Raw genomic sequence first — 21,292 nt, forward strand, 5'->3', positions numbered from 1 at the left:
TATCTTTGGCTCCAGAGGATCTAAGAAATTATCTGCTTAAACTTTAAGCCTCGTGGAAGGGATTTTTTTTAAACTCTCCAAGTCAGGCTAAAGGTTTTTTGGCTGAAAAGGCAAACTTATCATTATTCAAAGACAAAAACCCAATACCCTAAAAAAGCCACTGTAAAGGCGCTGTTGTATCCACCCACCTCTCCTTTGCCTCCGCTGGCTGAAATGAAAGGATGTCTAAGCTTGGAAAGCGGGTGATGAAATACGAGGATACTTGAGAGAAGAGGGTGAAGTGGCGTTTAGGGGCAGAAAAGATGAGCTTCACAAAAAACAGATCTCCAGCACAGAGAGGAGCTGCGGATGGCAGCGAGAATCGCAACAAATAAGGATGTTATCCATTCAAACTTTAACTTTCATTGCTCATCTAATGCCTGTCATAATCTCCACTCAGCTTCTTCTTTCATTAGCAGCAGCTGCAGAAGCCGCGGGATAATATTAGCACAAAATTCATCCACATCCACCTTTTTCACGTCTTAACTCATGCAAAGCACCATTACACTGTGCTCTGTTACTATATCTTCCTCTTCCAGCCTGCTACTACACATGTTGGGTTTCTGGTCGCATGATGCAGGTACCAAAGGCTTCAAAGAATCAAGATTTTAAAATTTAATTTAGGCTGCAATAAATGTCAATTAGTCTGACAAGCCTTTGATTAAAGTCATTCTTTACCTCCACCAAAAAACCCACCTGCTCGCTCTCCTGCACCGCTGCCTGCGGAAAAAAACGCCATCTAGATTAACTACAATGTGTCACACAGACGCGCTAGATGTCGTCAGCCTGAGCCGGCAGCGTTCAGCTGGTTTCCTACCGTCTTTGAAAGAAAAACCACAAGGATTCAACCTAAGTCGTCACCGTCTCTCAGAAAAGAGTAGCGACTTACGCAAGCAGCAGGAAATTTCATTTGAGTTTTCCAGAAAGCTCACTGGTGGTCCAAGTAAACATGCGCTCATGGCACATGCGCATGATTTCTTTGTTTCCTCTAAACTACAGAGAATGAATCAAGTGAAATGATACCCAGAGTTTATTAATTGCCTTTTATTCGTTCGCCTTTGTGCTTGTTGGTGTTTAGACTGTGGGAAGTTTGCTGATTCCTCTCATAAAAAGACTTCTCATCTTTATTGGCTGCTCATTGTAAAAACAATATACACTTCTTTCTGTCTGCTCCTCACACTGATCTCTCTCAGGTCGCGGGACGGGGAGGAAGAACGTGAAATAGGCCTGAAAAGAAAGCCATTGCAGTAGCAAAGCAGCTTCGCTTGTGGTCTGCGGGAGGACGGCTTTCTGGCAGTGATCGGTGTCGGCTGATAAGCTTCCATCCAAATAAACACGGAAACTGTGCTGAGGACAGCGCAAGGAATGCAATAATGATGCTCTTCTGATTCACAGCCACAAATTTTTTTTATTAAGTTATAGAAATAAGTTGGGGACTCAAGATTTTGTGATACTCAACAGATCGGGAAGGTGAAGAATTTAAAAAAATCTCCGGCTCCATGGCACTGATGGTTAACAACAAGTATCGAAAGGTTCAATCTTATTATGACATTGGCGAACAATCTGATGCCCATAATGTCAGCAATGTACGGCTGAGCCTGTTACATAATAATTCAAATGGTAACCTTTATGCTCTCCCCAATTTGAACCCCTCTTATTCAGGGTGAGATTGGGATGTGGAAACAAGCATGGAAACAGTTTCTGCAGTCCTACAGGAACTTTCCATTCCTATTAAAATGCACACCATCACATGACAGAACCCAAAATGGATATATCAGACTGGTTCCTGGTTGTAGTGATGCCTTTTCAGGCAAATGGAAAGTAGGGCACAGCCAGACTGGCACTGGACCGCCGCCTCACAAACTGGAGGGGGCACACATGAAAGGGCCGATGAGGCTTTCACGTCCACTGAAGACTAAACATTAGAAACTGGATGATGACAGACTCAGTAATAGACCGACTATATGGATCTGTATTAAAACAGAACATTTCTGCTCATTCACAAACAAACAACCAAGAAAAACAGACTCAACCCACAACAAAACCTTCCCACAATCTACCAAATGGAATGTTTAAGAAAGTGAAGACCTGTTGGTTCTATTTCCTGCGATGACCTGGAGGTCTAAGTGAGACAAAATTTTGAGTGTTAAGAGGTCAACCATAAAGGCAAACAGTCCTTCATTTACTCTGGATACACGAAAAAACAGATGGAAGAACTGAACCTCTTGCACTGTTTCGAAATGAAATGGGAAAGCAGACCACACCCATCATGATCATGGCTGCAGTGACCACATCTAAGTCCTAAAATGCTGCAGAGTTGATTTTTCAGACATTCTATTTGTCCGTTTGACTGTGTGGACAAGCCACCGCGAAATAAACATGGAAGGACATTTTCCTGGTAAAACAGAAACCGTGTGTGAATGTGGTGTGTGTGCACAGATGGCTGACAACATGGGTGCCTGGACCACTTCAGCAGCTTATCACCAGGAAACTGTCACTCACTCACACACACACACAACACACACACACACACACACAGACACCTCTGTGAATCACCTTGGTTGCTTAGGAGCACAGCAGAAGATGTTCCAATAAAACACAGTAGAGTAGAAAGAGATGGAGGTTACGTCAAGATCCCAGCAGGCTGAGCTGTTCAGGGGTTCTGTATTGATTATTGATTTTTATAAGTAGCTGTTGTGTTGGATGATCCATACTGAAGCGCCACACTGGCTCAAGGAAGAAAATCCCAAGAACCACTTTTTTTGCCAGGAAAATAGACACACAAGACAGTAAATTCATAATCTGGCGAATAATAAGCAACAAATCTGTTGGCTTTTGATTAGCACTCAGAGAAAGACCCTCTTGTGCATTGTAATGCTAAACACTCACAGTAAATCATTAAGTCCCAATTAAAGGCTAGATTTTACCAGCAGTCAGCATTTGGTAATAAATTTGGAAATTAACTTGCTCTCCAGCACTGTTTACTTTTTCTTCACCATATTGTGTCGAAGCTGTGCAGATTCTTTTTTGCACACGATGCATTCAGGCATTTTAGGGGATTAGAGGAGGGGCTGGAGTTAATGAACTCATAATTACTGCTAAGTCCTCCTGCCACTGGGATCAGGCAAGAGGAGGCCACCAGCCAGAGAGTGCATGTGCCAAGATAGGAGCGTGGCCTTGAATCCCGGGACGGAAAGAAGAGGTCACGTCGTTAAATGGCCCTCTCAGCGAGCCGGGTTGCGTCTTCGACGGCTTATCCTTGACAGCAAAGGCCTGGGGCTTTAGGACACAAACGCATCACGTGAACTAAATTGCCTTTGTTCCCAGGAGGGAAGCCGACTGGCTGTCAAAGATGTGTGACCAGCCGCTGGTGGGAATTGTTGATCAAATCACAGCTCCCCTGAGGGCGCAAGCTAAGTCAGGCTATATTTTAATGGGAACTGTGGAACAAATACAGGTTTCTTAATGTATAACACAGTGATGACTGTGTAGCTCTGTGTTTTGTTGAGATAGTGAGCAAACTACACGGCTGAATAACAGCACAAACTATTCCGAATCTGCTTTGTCCTCCTCTGGGTGAGAGGATGAAGTTTTCTCAGAGAGCACTTGGCTGCGGGTTACTCAGCGAAATGAGGCAGAGCAGGCAGAGAGTTCCAAGATTCATATAAGGAACTCCAACACTCTTGGAAGTGAAAACGGTGCGACTGTTGATCGCTCTCACACGAACTGTGTCATCTTGATCTTCTCATATCCTCAAGGCCCAAAATGGAAATTGAGGCCGGTGTGCAGGAAAAGTACAGGGACAGTTCCCTGAGAGGGACCGACCTCACACACTTCTTCCTGCTTCTCTGTCTTCTTCTTGCTCGGCTTCATTGGGGTTAAAGTTTAAAAGGTGACTGACCCCCCCAAGTTTAAATATGACTATGACAGCTACGACGCAAACAATGGCTTTTGGACATATTTAGCATAAATAGCAGAGTTAATTCCCTGCTATCTTTGTCAACAGTGGGACTTGATCCTTTGAGTGCAAGGGGCATGACAAATCGGGCCAACGTGTTGGATTTCAGAACATATTTAAACGCTTTGATGTGTAAGTTTGGGTCCAGGAGAGCTTATATGACTGGTAACCCATGACCCCCAACTTAAGCATCACAAGTTCTTTCAAACTGTCTTTTTTCTCTCAAAGAGAGCAGGAAGCAGAAGAGGGACAGGACTCTTGGGATAAGGTAAAACCCCTTTTAAATCACCTCCATAAGTAGTTCAGGCTGGGGTGCAGTGTGGAACACTTCCCATCTCCGATTCATGACTGTGAACTAGGGAGGAGCCCACAAGGGGAACCCCAGCGCGCAGAGGCCCAAGACAGGGGTTGGATCCTGGGGTAGAATTTCCTCTGGCCCCTTTCTAGCAACAACAAAACTGAGGAAAATGATACAGCTAACCTGTTGAGTTATTTTCTGGGGGGAAAAAAACTGCCACAAAACTCATATTTAATTATAGCTATTAATGAGAAATCCTACAGGATGCCTGTTTATGATGAGACTGGAAGCAACTCTACGAGCAAGAAGCTAAATCTCTGAAAGGCACAGTGAAAATGGAGCCCTGATATCAGCACATTGTGAGCCAGTGTTAATGGAAAGATCCACCACATGTCTGGAAATGTCTGCAAAACTGCAGATTCTGACATTTATGTGTCCAGATCTGACAAGAGGCACCACTTGATTATGTGTTCATCTCTCAGATTAATTCAGGAAACAACAATAGGTCTCCATGTGTGTAATGATTAATTCGCTGACTCTAGTGGATGAGCGGATTGTATGATTAACAAGTGCCAAGCTAGAGCTCTTAAATCTGTTTGCGGGTTGAGAAGGGAGCAGATGCAGTTAAACAGACAAGGAAAGATGGTGCACGGTGAGAATTTTGCCATTGTTTGAATCCAAATCCAATAAAAGCTTCACACAAAGAACGTTGTGAGTACGTTTAACGGCACCTGCCAACACCTCTAGCAAAACACAATGACCAGGGGAAGCGATGCTCTTTCACTTCTCCTGAGTGAGGTAAAGCAGACACCTATTAAAACACAAAAGTGTGGAAGTGACAGATGAGCCGGTGTTTGCGGGTGTGTTTTTTTCCTGTATGTTCTGGTATGCGCACACATTCGGGGTGGTGAAAAACATGCCTCGAGACACACCATGTATGAGCATGCACTCATCACCTGCTGTCACTCATTCACACACACTTACACACACACACTGGCCATGCCCCTTAAAATTGTTATAGTGAGTTTGGGAGACATTCCTGGCGAAACACACACTCCACATTCCAGCGGGTGTATTCTGGGGTTCCACTCCCTAAAGCTCCAACATTTGCAGACACATATATGAGCGTGCCTTCATGTGCACTGACACAAGCAGAAATAAAACCCCAGGCCAAACGATTCACATATTCTGTCCGCTAAACACAGGGAAGAGCTGCCTGAGTCTCCAAGATAGAAACACAGTGAGCTCGACTTGACTGTTAGATGAAAACGACATCCACGCTGCATTACTCTCCCTGGCTCCCGAGATTAGATTGTAAATCCTGCTGCAGCCGTTAGTTTAATCCTCCAAAACTAATCTAGATTTTGAAAAGTGCTAATTTCAAGATGGCTTTTGCTGGAAAAAGTGTCCATAGAGATGCAAAACTGATGGAGGCACCATTATTCAGCTGCAATGTGATGAACTTTGGGCAACTAAACAAGGACTCCCAAGGGATTGTAAAAATGACAGACTTTAAGTTCTGGTCTAACGGTCAACTTTAGACCACTGTACTCAAACCATACCTTAAACGGGGGGAACTGGAAGCTTTCTCTCTCTCACACATCCCCGCTGAGCCTGTTAAAGGTGGACTTATCTGGCTGTAGGTACTTGTCTCACTTTGATCAGACAGAGCAACTGGCTCAACCACAGGGGGCACCACCTCATGAAAATATCAGCTCTGTTAGTGAACACAGACTCCTGTGTGCGCAGTAAAGAGCATTTGGACCCTAACAGCACAGGTTACAAGCATCTGTTGTTTTACTCTCAGGTCTCCCTAATGATCTCGTAGGCAGAACGATTAGCTAGTTAATGGCGAACATCATTTGCTGACCACAGTGGAGGGACTTGTGTGTGTGATCCTTGTTGGGGTTTTTTTCTTTCCTGCTGTGCTATTATTATTACACAGCTGCAGCTAACGTCTGCATGAATGCGACGCTGTGACCGAGTCAACTCTCAACGCACGACGGGCCGACAAGCTTGTCTGCAGCCACATTGACGACGGTGTGTGATCGGATTTACGCATCGCAGGCGGTTCAACAGGTTGCTGTCGCCGTCCGACGCCCAACTCAGCAGAACCTGTGTTCTCAAACACAATGTTATCTTTGTGTGTTTTGAAAATGGTTGTGAAGGTGAAATCACCTGACACAGGATATCTCTCTCTTTCCCTTTGGTTTCTAAATGTGGAAAGTGTGAAAATGCCAGCTAACACACATTTCTTTAAAAACAGATTTAAAGACGTTGGCGCAGCAGTTGTGCCAGCTTTCCTACGCCATAATTGCAGGAGCTATGGATGTCAGTTTTGGTTATGGAGGCTTTCTCCCAACATGGAAGGACGCTGTCAAACAGTTCAGCCAGTATGATTTAGTGTTTCCAGTTGCACGCGTCTGGGCCGCATTTTCAAAAGCTAAAAGGAACTAAGGACAAAAAAGGAAGTTAAGGCTCTGGGTGTGACACAGATTCAGTTAAGTCACCAGCTTGGTTCTGGTTAGACAACTTGATTAGAATGTTTAGGTCATACATAATATATACCTTTGTGGTTACGTGTTTCCAGGGTGACAGCGCAGTGACAGGCATGTTGTGTGTGAGTTGATGTTGGACTGCTTCCCGTATGACTAACATTCGCTAGATCTTTGTCTTGGCTGGAACTTGTTCGTCAACGATGCGTGTCTAATGTTTCGCGGCGTGCACACACATGCTGACACCTGCACGTTACTTAAACACAAACATGCACGTGTACACAAGAAAAAAAAACTCTGGTTTCATTCAGATGTGCTGCTTTATCAGCTTTATGACAGCAGGACTGTTTAAGTAGATATAAGTCCAAGGAAAACACAAAAGAGTGTGTACACACACACACACACACAAACCCAAAACCTTGTTGTTCTGGGATTGGGCATGTGTGTCAGTGAGGGACACCAGGCCACTCACCACTAATGGGTTGACACAGAATGTCAATGGATGCTACAGAGGTCAGTGAACCAAAAGGAGCAAACCTGACCTTCACCCCTACACACACACACACACACACACACACACACACACACAACACACACACACACAACACACACACACACACACACACACACACACACACACACACCAGATCAGTAAGAGCATCTCTCTGTCTCCATGTCACCAAAGTCTTTTGCTGCAGCTATAAATGTTCTCACCAGCCCACTTGTATCATCTGGCCTACATTTGCCCACACAATTAGATAATTCTCACCTAGAACGGGCGTCAAGATAACGCGGGGGACGCTTGTCGCCTTTTGCCCAATCAGAGCAGATATACCGGGCGAAGGCGTCGTTTAAAATGTAAAAATGTAGGTCAGTCTGCTCAGACTGCGGTCCAGTCCCCGCAGCAGATCAATGCGAAACACACCCACCCACTCTCTCTCGCTCACACGCACACGCGTGCTGCATACCTGCCTCTGCCCACTGACCAACGATCGGCAGCAATGCAGTCAGAATCTCATGCTTTAGCATGCTATGCCTCAAATATTGTTGCAAAACGCAATTGGATCAGGTTCAGACAGAGGAGCCAGCCATGTCTCAAATCTGACACCGGTAGCAATAAGAGATCGGCGCCGAAGCAACGTTTTCCGCATTGAATTCTCAGCCCACACCCCCAAATACATACAAACCAAAGTCAAGAATAAGTCGCGAAATCGTAAAAACAATCACATGTCCGTCGCGATCATGTGAGCCAGCAGCTGCTAGACTTTTATCAATGGGACGTGCTGCTGTCTTTTACGCACTGATTCCGGAGCGTCTGGGAACGAGTCACCAGTATGGACGCCCATCGCATTTACGCAATCCCAACCCATGATACCATTCTGTCAACAGGATTTTTTTTATTACCCTGCGCGCCCATGTCTACTCTGTTACCTTGACAGAAAGTGCATTGTCCTCCCCGCGCGTTGCTGCGGCGCCGGGAGCTGCAGCGCCTTCCCGTTCAACACGCGTCCGCTCATTCTTCAACCGTCCAGCCTTTTACGCAGCTATGTTCGCCTTTGGCATGTCCCGCTGCACCGGCTCGGGGGGGTGGGTGGGAAAGAGAGAGGTCCAGGCGGTGCTTTCTGCCGCTGGTAACCGATGAATCGCCCGGGAGAGTGTGAGCAGCGTTGAACCGACAGACCCGCTCCCGCAGCGTCTCCACTCTGTCAGCGTGAGTGTCAGAGCGGAGGGAGGAGGCGATGAGCAACGGAGGGAGGCATGGACAGAAAGGAAACACCCCGAATTCTTCATACACCTCCTCCTCCTCTACTGATCGCGACCAGCTGTGCCTTTTTTTTAACAAAAGCGCAGCGAGGCTTTTACGCGCACTCAGACGCATGATAAACGCAACCCTCTCTGATAAAGTAAGATCGCCCCCTTTACTCTCAAATTAGCATGGAAGTTGACTTTTCCGGGGTCACCTAAACGCACCATCAGATTAGATATCTACCTAAAAAGTATAGCATGAAAATGATATCATTTTTAAGAGGCTAAAGCATTTGAGGGAACGTTTAAGCCTCCTGATGTGTGGAAATAGTGTTTGGCTGCAGCGCAGACCAAACTGATTCAGCACATCCTTGACTTTTCATCTTTTAATCCATAATTTCTGGAAAAGAGCTGCAGAGGGTCTGAACCAATATCCAGTTTATTATTACAAGTGCAGACCTGATGGCTCATTGTAAAACACGTAGATGATTCTTAATGCTTCATTATCAGGCCATAGCATGAACAGGTTGGAGCTTTACTCGCTTACAACACAAACTTTATATGCTAACTTTTGATCTTTAAACAGGCACATTTCACGATACGATAAAGTAAAGCACTCTGTGCCCAATAGGAGAGAATGATTAATAAGAATCTTTATTATGGGGTAGTTCTCGCTTTATTACATGCAGATATATATTTGAACAGTTGCACGCTGTGCGATACAATTGGTGGCAACTTGCCAAACCAGTGGGGGTGTGAAAAGAGCTGCAATCGGCATCTAATGAAGCAGAGAGGCTAAATGACTCCAGTGTTTCTATTGTAACAAAGTGTGTATTGGCCATCGGAGTCTAGCAGAGGAATAGAGTGGGTATCATGTATCCACAAAACCCCCTGATGCCCCCCACCACCATCACCACCGTTAGAGGTATTTAAACACTTTAAGCAGCGAGTGGACCCCAGTGAATAGATGAGCCTGTCTGCTGCCTTTCGATCAATAAAATGAGTGAGGGGGGGGGGGGGGGGGGGGACGTAGACGGACAGATGAGAGGAGGGGGCATGATGGAGATAATTAACACTGCCTTTTCTGTCAAGACAAAAGGGGTGCGAGTGGCCTAGAGACTGGGACAAGACACGCAGAGTTTATAAAACATTCCCAGTGAGGGAGAGAAATTGAGATCATTAACAGACTCTTTGTTTGTGCAGTGGGAACAAAGGCGGGATTCTTCAGGGCGCCGCTCACCCGTGCCATGGTGGGTGAGGCGTTCGGGAGCCTGATTGGCATGTTGGCATGCTGAACTGCAGGTGCCTGCGGCCGCTGCCATCCCCGCTGCCTAGAGTTACCAATAAATAGAAGCAAAACTGTTTCTGTGAGCACAGAAACTCATATTCACACACTCACCGTCGCCTTTAATCACTGCAAACTTTTGCTTATTCTTGTCAGCTCTCATCCAAGTGTCTGCAAAGGGTAGTTGGACCGTGTTCCGCATCTGTCTGGCCAGCTTTTCTTTCACTTTGACCAATGACTCATGCCCAGACATGTCCTGTGACTCTCTCACTACTTGTTTGCGTCCCCTCCCCAAAGAGTGCTTCTTTTTTACGTCTTTCACTTCTACCCTGATTTGGCCCAGTATCTCTGACCACAGTGCTTGTTCTTGTGTGTGCTGGTGCAGATTAGTATAATTAGGTAGTGATGTAACTGTGTAATGACAGTATACAGGCAGGGTCATCCCGGTGACCCTGGGAACTTGCCACTCTTCTGCTGATGAAAGAGCAGCGAAACCTGGGAAAGCTCACCCCCCAACCCCTTATCAGCGCCACAGCACATCGACACAGGAGGACCTGCAACGCTTGCTAGGCTACAAAACGTACACAAACATAAACAACGCTTCTGTCAACCTGATGTGTCTGAAACCGAAGGACCAGTTTTTATATCACAAAAGCAGAAGTGAAATCCATGTAATGTTATCAGACTGAAACACACACGAGCACACAAACACGCACAAAGACACAAGTAAATAATGGAAAATGTAGCGTGGTTTGAGAAGAGTTTGGAATTTGCTTCACAATTTTGCAATGTGAAAACAGTCCGTTAACATATAAACAGAAAAGCACACACGCATGCACGCACGCACACACACACACACACAAATTCCTCGCTGAACTTTTCTGGCAAAGTGCCACATCTGTCACAGGACAAGTCACAACAGTTTTTATACCAGTCTGCATTCAGCCCCATTGACAAAAGCTAATTTTAATAACTCTTAGAGACAAATGAGAACTGTTTATAAAGGACATAATTTGTTCGTAAACTGCTGCATTGTGGTTAATTGAGGGTCCCTCCATCTCAAGACTACCATAAGCATTTAATTAGTCTCTTTGTGGGACAGGTCGTCCTCGTGCAGAGGACAATATACAAGAGGAAAAAAGGAGGGGAAAAGTAATGAATGTGCGCAGGAGAATTCAAACAGGGCATAACAGGTTTGTGCAGCCTTTCCAACGTATGTCTCCTGGGCAAATAATGAGGATATGTTCACTACTGGGAGCACTGGTGCATGCAAGAAAGGATGAGATTAAGCAATTGGCATAAAGAGGTGAACAGGAAGGGGGACTAATGGCAGGAGGGCTTGAGAAAAAGTGTGTGACTAATGTCAGAATAACTTCAGAGAATAACACGGTGGGAGTCAGTAGGAGGGGAGAGAGGTTAATTCTGATGCGCATTACAAACCCCCGTCACACCCCGCTGTTAACCTCAGCTCTAGTGGTCTGTGTCTGTGCGAGAGTGTATTTGAGTGTGTCCATGGTGGGGATATGAAACATGCCTCAGATGTTTGTCCAAAGCCAAGCCGAAGAAGAAAGCAGGTACTTAAAGGCCATATATGTGTAAAGGGAGGACATGAGTGAGTGAGAGCAAAATTAGTGGGAGTGGGGGTGGGTTGGTGTGTGTGCCTGTGTGCTTGTTACCCTGTCTTTCACTGTGGGAACCAACCTTCAGAGGTGTCCCTGATCATTTCCTCAGACCCTCCATACCTTTAACAGCACTACCTATGAGAAATTAGGACTATTTCAGAATGTGTGATCCTTCCAGACCTGTTTGAATAACTTCCCATGCAGACCAACAGGTGAGCTGGTAAACACACACACACACACACACACACACACACACACACACACACCTGCAGGCAGAATGCTATTAACCATCGCGTATACAGTAGACAGGAATAATCAGGTTTTTCACGTTGGTGGACTGCATTAACAGGACATTGTTCTACATTTTACACCCCAGTGACAAAAGGGAAACACTCCGAAGGGGAGTTCTTCATTCCGGTCGAAACCATTCCACACTCATTAAAGTGAGAGTGGAGTTCAAATTCTGTGACCTGTGACTGTAGCAAACTCAAGCTAATGGCTGCTAATGGGGTCGCACACCATTTTTCACTTGTCCCTATATATTCTTTAGCTTCTTAAACGTTCAGTAACAAATTCAGTTTCATGAGAGATTAAAAAAACAAAGCTTTTGTTGACAGAATGATGTCAGTGACCAGTGCTTGTTGCTTTAGTGTCACTGTCAGTTGGTGTGTTCAGGTCACTTCCGTCTTTTTATCTCCTCCACAGGTCAGATGTGATTACATCATAGATAAGGTAAATAAAGTGAAATCTATAAACACTTCCAGGAAGAGTGAGATCTATTTCTTTCCTTAAAGGAAATTGGGTGGAATTGGTCATCGGGCAAAAGTCGTAACACTTTGACCTCTGTAAAATAAGCTCTGTCTCACACACACACAAAGTTTATTTCTTTTACCCACTTCTATTGTTGACATGGCAACACATCCCTCTGAACTATGTGGGGGTCTCTCTCTCTCACACGCACACACGCACACACACACAGCTGAGTCCTCCAATTCTCTTATTCGTTTTTATCCCTGCCATAAGAGGAACTGAGGGATTATCAGAGAACTCTATAGAGATTTACGGGGCCTCAGTAGGTACAGGGTGGGGGGAGGGTCTGGGTAACTGAAGCCATGACAGTAGCTTTTAATAAAACCAAATTAAAGAATGGAATATGCCATGACTAAACGAGGAGTAGATGGTGGGAAACAGTGAGCAGGGAGTGAAGATTTTCAACATTTGTGACTCCGGAACTTTTCCAGACTCAGATGATGGAAACATTCGTCCAGCAGTTGTGTGAGTAGTTCCCAAGCTCTGATCCAGAACACGTGTGTGTTGCTCAATGTCGGTAATGAAATGGACAACAATCAAAATAAATATATCCTAGAAACAAGTCTGGCATTCTTGTCTGAATAATTGTGTGTGTCTGTGTGTGGATAGAGAGAAAAAACAGGCAAATCCTTTCTTTTTATCCAAAAGAATCATGATACTATAAAAAAAAAAATCCAGACTGTTTATATCTGCAAACATGAGAAATACATCAGAACATTATTCTCACTGCAAGAGAAGGTGTCTGGTCATGTAAATCCACCCCCAGCCCCATATGCTCCACTGTGTTAATTCTTTTAATGTGTTTGTGTGTCGATGTGTACTCTTCCATGCATGTGTATGAGTAGCTGGTGTGGGTGCCTGTGTGTCTGCGCCACTCTAGCAGACAACAGATTAATGCCATTATTGTTATTTTAGAGACACCCGCTGTTTCAGATGGATCCAATTACATCATCACTGAGAATAAAGGATGGACGGATTGAGAGCAAATTTAAATCCAAATGTAGTTATCAATTTCATAGCATTCATTAATCACTTGTAACACCACATCCTCTTCAGTTAAAACAATCCAATAGCGTTGAATGAGACGAGAATCAAAACGTTACCCATCTCATGCTCATCTGATTACACTGACTGGCTGCTAATGTGTCATCTCCACGGGTGATCTCTCCACTGTTTTAGCCACACATGCTGAGACAAAGAAAGAGCACGCTCCTCTGCTCAGCCAAGTGTCCTCCGTAATGACAGCAAAAGTAATTGATTACACGCCACGCTGAGCAGACAGAGCAGGACGAGGGCCGCTGCAGAAGAGCAGGTACGGTGGATGACCGAACCCTCAGTCTGCCTCTCATCAACTTTTCATGCGAATGGGCTCCGACGTGTGGACTCAGTGAGAAACCGAGAAGAAAAAAAAAGGTTCGAATTGGTTCCCCCGATATAACGTTCCTTTAAAACCTGCCACAGAAAGTTTTTAACCTAGTTTCATTATTCATGACTCGCGTTTGTTCACATCTGTACAGTATAGAACAGCTTCAGTCTCGCCAGAGTTGAGTAAGCCTTCCCAAAAGACATCATGTTTGCATTACCCAACTCCTCAGTCCATCTTTCCTGTATCTGAGCAAATACGATCCAGATTAATCTATGCATTCAAGGACACGCCTGCAGATTTTCATAACACGAGACACAAACAGGCAGTCAATGCACAGAAGACAGAAAAAATATTGTATCCATATATTTTGACAGCAAGAGGGGAGTCCCAGGTGTGTCCACTGGGGTTTACGCCAGCTGGATGCATGCACGTACACATGCGAGTGCACAAATCCAGTGAATCAGACCCAGATGTGTGAAAGAGAAATCCATCAATCACATTCGTGGAATATCAGAATGTAGTGTGATGTTCTAAGCTTTGGACAGTAGGGGGAGCTAGAGTACAGGGGGAAAAAAAGAGCTTTGGTCTGATTTGAAAAGGCCGCACGCGCGTACACACACGCGCCTGCCCTGCTGCATGAGATAAGGTTCGATAACAATCCAAACATCAAGGAGTCGTGTCGAACTGGAGATGCTGAACCATGCACAAGGCAGCCACCAGCACATGACCTGTTGACCTTCAGTGACCAAAAATAGGTTTCTAGTAACTAAGAACTCGGAACTGATATTTTAAATTTAGGTTCGTACAAATTACTTGCTTCTTCAAATGTGTTTCAATTCCCCATAATGAGAACAAACAGATCTCTTCTCCCTTATTCGTGAACAGACGGTACAAATCAAAACAGTGAAACCACCAACCTCTGAAATGCTTTCAGGAGATTAACACGTGTAAGCGTGTGCGTGTGTGCCTCCCTCCATAATTCATACATCATATTTAGTGCAGTGAACCAGCCTGTCTAGGACTGTAACCATGGAGACTGCCTCTTTACTGATGGGAGGTCACTGAGGATGGGAGCTCCTCCATCCAGGAACAAAAGCGTCCAGCGGAGCAGAAAACAAGCCACGCGCTCATTCAAACGCATGACAGTGCAATCAATACTGATTAGCAAGCACAGATGAGGATACCTCGGATACGCGAGGTAGCATTTGTGCAGTTGTCGTGGTGTTAATGAGTTAAACGGCGTGCACTGTATTTTTCCTGACAACCCGTCTGATTTTAAACTGTCTAGACCTGTCTGTCCTCTCAGCGATGACAGGTTTATATTATTGTTTGAACGTTTTAGATGTGTTTGGCCACGAGAAGACGGGCTAACTCCAAATTAAACATTGCACTCACTTTTCTCGGATTAAAAAATATTTCTGCAAACCAAAGTCCTTGGGCGGGGGCGGGGGGGGGGGGGGGGGGGGGGGGGGACTGGCTCACGTTTGTGGAGTGCAGATTTACAACCGTCACAGGACCACACCTCTCTACGGTTCACACACGGGGGAATGCCCTCTCAGTGTTTCCAAGATGACGTTTATGAGTGAACGCCTGCGTGCTTTTTTGTGCATGTGCGCGGAGGAGGGACCATTCGAGGAGGGGGTCCGGTTCCAGATGCAAGTCTTTCTCATCAGACGAGAAGAGGCCCCGGCTAGAAAAGCACAGGAAACGGATAACTGACACATGGGGTCCTGACTAAGCGCGTCCCTGACTTATGGAGTCTGCGCACGGCGCAGGTCACGGCGCAGTCACGGTAAACTTGTGTGTCCATGGGACTCATGACTCATTGTTAAAATCCAGTTACTAAGACCCACAATGAGTCAAAGCCCCCTCACTGGTGTATGTTTATGGTCAAAATCTAATATTTCAAAAATGATTCCTTAGAATTCAAGAGAACAAACAGATGGGACGGCATCACGCAAACAAGGAACATGTGTCTGTCTGTGATACATAATGCATGTGGGGAAATCCTGTTTCATATAAACAGAGATGGGATATGGAAGTGGGTCCTGATCTCTGTATGACTGGGGTATTGCATCTATGTATAATTGATGAGAATGCGAAATAAATTATAAGATAGGGGAGAGTAAATCCAGCATGGGGAAGCATTAATACACTGCAGGGCAGCAAGGAAACAGGGAAAAGCAGCGTTAGCATGCCCCCTAGTGGCAAACATTTGATCAAATGCCCAAAATGATCACAAATGATTCAGTGTAGGCCAAATATATTTGATAATCTTAAACATATCTGATGAAGAGAAAAATCTATATAAATGTCCTTAAATTAACACGAGAAACAACGACCCTCTGACACAACCTCAATGATGACTCAAGGTTATATTTATCAAAAGATAAAGTAGTTCTGTTGTGGTTTCAGGAGAGATTTAAGAGAAAAACTCTGCCGTTTTGTCTGTCATCTGTTGTCTGGTTTACAAATTAGTCTTTCTCACACAAAGATCAACCTAACCAGGCTTACATAAAGTTAAGAACCGTCCCACAAACAAATAACATTTCTGGTCAAACTTGATCTGCTCCCATCATCTTTGTTTCTTCATCCTTATATACAATATTTGTACAAAGACCACTGACTGGAGCCTTGTACAATAGCACAGTGTTGCAGCTGATTTCCATGTGACTGGGGGGTACATTTCTGTGGTTCAGTGGAAATGTCAAGCTGCGGCTGCTAGGATCTAAGGTTATATCCAGACAGTGTGTGTTTTGTTGTGTCATTCCTCAAGGCCTGCAAAGTCCCCAGCACTAACTGATGAAGCCTAAAGAGCATACAGCCGGTCGTTCTTCGATGGGCGCAACACTTTTTTTTCCCCCTTTGTATCGATGCGTATGTTGACGCCGGTCTTCTTGATTAGTCACAGAGTCGCGGGACAATCTGCTGTCTCACTAAGAAACTCTGGTGCAGAGTCAAGAAGTCGCGCGCTCTAAACAGCTGTCAGCAGCATGAATTCACTTCCAATCAGACGTCAGACGCAAACAACGCTAGCAGAGGAACAATAAATCATTTTGTGGTGGCGCCATTGCGACCGATGACATCCCAAAGACAAACTCCAGAGCGGCACATGTGTGCAGTGTAACTTGCAAGGTTTCCTTTGGAGCCTGGCGGACCCACGTCGCAAACATGCTGAGAAACGGAAACCGTTTGCGTCGATTTCCAATGCGAGTCGGATTCCAAATCCCCCGAACTATTAAAGTTGCGCCTGCTTCACAACAAACCTCCATCTGACTTTGACCGACTCCACACTGGCAGGTCAGAACAAGAGCCAACGCTGTCAGGGGTCCTCTACACCGTTCTCTGCTGGCTTTGGCAGCTGAATTTGACGGCATGATCTCATCGAGGGGTGTGTGTGTGTGTGTCTGAGTGTCTGTTGGGGGGGGTATTGTGACGCCGCTGTTGGCCTCAGCCAGAGAGGCTGCTCTCTGACTACAGCTGCAACATACAGCTGTCAGGGTAAAGGCAGACCGTGGGGTAAAACCTGCCGCGCCGAGGAGCCGAGTGAGACTTTGTTGTGCTGAGACTCCACCAACCACTGCTGGTCGACGACAGCTGCGGCAATGAGAAGAGTCTATAAAATGTGGTACTGTATGTTTCCTGAAGTGCAGAACGGGCCAAAAAAGTAGTGTCACAATAGCGTATTGTGCTTTAAATACAGACTGCTGTAATCTGATGACAACAAATGGCAATAGGAATAATCACTGTATATCAGGGATAGAGTTCTAAACACCAATGTGGCTCCTGGTGATGTAAATAAATAATACAACTTACCCATTTCCCAGATCGTCGATATCAACATCGTCATCTTCATCCTCATCGTCACCCTCCTCCTCGTTGGGGCTCTTTCCCACGAGGTCACAGTTGCTGAGGTACTTCCCCTTCAGGAGGGACGGATCTGAATCACCCAGCGCTTCGATGAGGTGGATGCGGGAGGCATGGTTGATGCGAAGGGGCACATCTGACTGGGCGTTACCCGTGGACGGAGCTTCGCCGGCCTGCAGGCGGGGGCTGGCCTGGCCCTGACGCCACGACAGCGGGGAGGAGCGGTTCGATAGGCTGGAGATCGAGAACGCGGCAGCTTCGTCGCTGTCGTAGCACACGGTCCCATCGGTAAGGCTACAGAAATGAAAGGCCGAAGGGAACAGGGGTCAGCCATTTTGGAACCAGCCGGGCAGTCCAGAGTGGAAATCTGCCATTTCCTTCTCCTTCCTAAATCTTATTCCTCCACATCTACATTTAGCTTCCACTATGGGTTAGTGACGGCTCTAACTCCACAAATACCAGCATCAAAGCTACGTCACGCCTTCCCTGAGCTCAAGCAGATGATCACATCACTGATTGGTTTCAAAGGTCACAATGTTGAGCCCTGACTCCTGATCCACGATATGCCACCACGGTCAAAACTACTCATCTGCTGGAAATAATTGCCCCTATAAAATCAATCGATCGAGGCATTTCCACATGTCTTCACGTGAAACACGAGTGGGAAATAAATGAACCAGCGAGAAATTGATCTTCATCTTTTCTTTCAGGCTTCTTATCGAGACTGGAAAAAACCCAAAAGGGTCCAACAGTTTAATTAAATCAGATTTCACTCATTACATAATAATTTCTCACAGTAAACATGATAAATAATTCACAGATAAATAATATACTTTTTTGGACAGCGAGAGGTGACTGAGGGTCAAACTACAATTAAAATAAGAATGAAAAGTAAAACAGGCTCCAGCAGAGATTCATCTGCCAGTTTGTGGGCAGCTGCCACGGAAAAGCCAGAGCGGACGTGCATGAGCCGAGACACGGACATAAAGGCCATAAGAGGGGAAGCTCTCAAGGACAAAAAGCTCAAGATATGCTGAATACCATCAAAACGGTGCAATGAAAGGCAGGAAGAGACAGGATGCAAATACTGGCGATTCATCACAGTCTTATTGCAAGTGTTGCGGGGAACAAGAAGGAGAATGTGCACGGGCAGCGTGTGTTTTAAGACAGATTTGGGTTAATTCAAAAAGAGAGAGAGAGAGAGAGAGACTAATGTTTATGGGTCTGTTAGGAATACTGATATTGATCCAAAAGCCCACAGGCAGTTAACCACCACACCCCAACACGCTGTTAGCATGTCAATAAGGATCTGCTCATCTCAACTGCTGATTCTCTCTTGTTTGTTCTAGTCCTCATGCTTTTTAAAGTGTGTGCGCGTTTGTCGTGCCCCACCTATGGCTGAGCTGCACCCCTCTCAGGCTGGTCATGGTTTCTTCCAGGTTCTGTCGAAGGTCCAGAACATTCTGCACAGTCCTCTTCCTCTGGGATTCTGGGTCTGTGTGCAAATAACATTTCATCAGACACAATTAGAGGTGAAAATGACATTTTGGAGAATCATGGGATGGCCGAAACATGATCTGCCAGCCTTCAACAGCCACACGAGGAGAGGATAGAGGTCAGAAGCAGCTCTTGATTACAGTATACATGTCGATATAGATCCATAATCTGTTATTCATCTTTTGTTTGACTAGTAGTTTGTTGCAAGTTTCTAAAGTATGATAACAGAATTGTATTCCTAAAATCTGTGATATTATAGATATATGTATTTATGGTCTTCATGGGGTTTTAGGGTTGTGGTCATACGTCATATAGTTTCACACATATGCTGAGAGCACCTGACCTTGACCTTTGCCCCCTTTCCTATGCCTGCTGTTTTTTTAAAGTGCGATGAAGAGAAGGTGATAAAATGTTCAGGATTTTTGATAGAGGACAGTTAACCAGGGGTTTGGCTCAATAGGCCGTTAAAACTGACCAGCTGACTCTCTCTCAGCTGCCAGGGCTGATGGCGTCACCCTGACTTCTCCCTTTTGGAAGGATTTTTGCATTTTGCACTCCCTCACTTTGGTCAGTGAGGGAGGGGTCAAAAAAAGATGTTAAGTGTTAATGTTGTTATTCAGAGCTAATGAAAAATTAGACATCCACAGATACTGAAGGCTGCACAGCTAATTGTATTCAGTCAGCACAGATGGCAAATGGAGAGGAGAAAAGGGGAAAAGATATTCAAATGTGTGAGGGCAGTTCTTTAACTGTGGCACCATCACAATATTGTATAGTCAGCACTTCACAGATTAGTAACCCAATGGAAATGTTTACACTAGAGTTTATTTAGATATCTTAAAAAGAACCTGCAGGACAGGGCCATCCTGGACACACACACACACACACACACACACAGTGTAGATGTTTGGCAATAAAACGGTACATGTGAATTTGTTCTCCTGGAGGTGCTCACATAAAAGGAGCTAAAGCACATTATGGAAATTCAAGTTTTAGGAGACACGCTTGGAAATGCTCAATTTGTGTAATCTGTTCACACAATGGAACAAAGAAAGTCTAAAATGTGCAAATAAGGAGTCTGACGCACGCAAGTGCGTGTGCACGTCCACGCACACAGACACAAAGGCTTTAATTGTTGGGTTTTAATTATCCTAAAAGTGATCTTTGTTTAACATGGGTGTGAAATTGATTAGACACAGTCTCATCATTATGTGAGCGTGTGTGTTAGAGAGAGAGAGAAGGAGGGAGGGAGGGAGAGCAAACCGGGCAACTTCCTGTCCTGCCTCTGCCTTGCTCTTGGTGGTCCCAGCTGGCAGTGGGAGGGGGTGTGGTTGTGGCAGTTGGGGAATTAGGCATGCAAATATCCCTGTCAACCCTGGCAGCTCCCCCGGGGGTGCAGATGAATTACAGTGATTTGGTTTAAATGGAGTGTGTGTACATGTGTGTAGCGGTCCTTGTGTGAATGCTGGGATGGGGCGCTCCCCCTGCCTCCACCGGGGCACACTCGTGGACAAGCACTCTAGATCTGAAGGGTCTATGAAACCAGCCGTGGAGACTTATTAATGGCTGACACCGGCTGTTTAAGTGAGAGTCAGCGCGTCAGAATCAGCAGTATTATGCACGCATGCAGTGTGCAACAACCTCTGCATTCTAATGAAACCCCAGTCTGAAACAACAGATGCTTTATTTGATGGAGGGAAAAACAACACGGATGTAAAAAGCCAGGAAACACGAGCACAACGCTCTCTCTCTCTCTCTCTCTCCCGTCACATCGAGCCAACAACACTACTGGACTTAAATCTGAATGTCTGAGGTAGACATTCAGCTCCAGACAGTCACAAAGAGCTTTCAGCAGCCAAAACATTTGTGAATGAACAAAAACAACAAACCCCTGAGAAATGACGGCAGCCATTTAAGATCTCTTCTTGTTTTTCACAGGAGGTGGCTGTTTGTGCAGCTCTAACAAATAAAGGAAGGAAAATGTCACCCAAAGCAATAGTGACTCATTTATTTTGTATTAATATAGCAAGGGTCAGGATATACGCGAGTTTAGGTATCGTAAACACAAATAAGCGCTTGATCGCTCTTGTTTTTTTACATGTTGATGTCTTTACTGACAATAACAAACGTGATGAGGAGATGAGCGTTTGATTCCTCTTCTGATTAGTCTGTCCATTAAAATGGAAAAAAACTCCCTGATGGCAAACTAATGGCACTGTCCAGTGTGTGTGTGTGTGTGCCCCAGTGGGGGCATAGCTTTTGCAGAATATGAACGAAGCTTTGAGTAATGGCTCCCGTTTCTATTCTCT

General features: G+C 45.2%; 1 protein-coding gene across 9 annotated transcripts in view; it reads right to left on the reverse strand.

Annotated features, from left to right (window-relative positions):
* The window catches only part of LOC130530582 (neuron navigator 1-like), a 55,371-nt gene that overhangs the window by 16,999 nt on the left and 17,080 nt on the right, over window positions 1-21,292 (reverse strand). For all 9 annotated transcript variants that reach the window (XM_057041876.1, XM_057041878.1, XM_057041879.1 and 6 more), the window contains 2 exons: window positions 18,879-18,981; window positions 17,436-17,780 (listed from right to left, as the gene is read on the reverse strand). In XM_057041876.1, the coding sequence (XP_056897856.1) occupies window positions 17,436-17,780; window positions 18,879-18,981 (448 nt within the window). The remainder of the gene's footprint in view (window positions 1-17,435; window positions 17,781-18,878; window positions 18,982-21,292) is intronic.

Source organism: Takifugu flavidus, chromosome 8 (assembly GCF_003711565.1).
Source record: "Takifugu flavidus isolate HTHZ2018 chromosome 8, ASM371156v2, whole genome shotgun sequence".
NCBI lineage: Eukaryota > Metazoa > Chordata > Actinopteri > Tetraodontiformes > Tetraodontidae > Takifugu > Takifugu flavidus.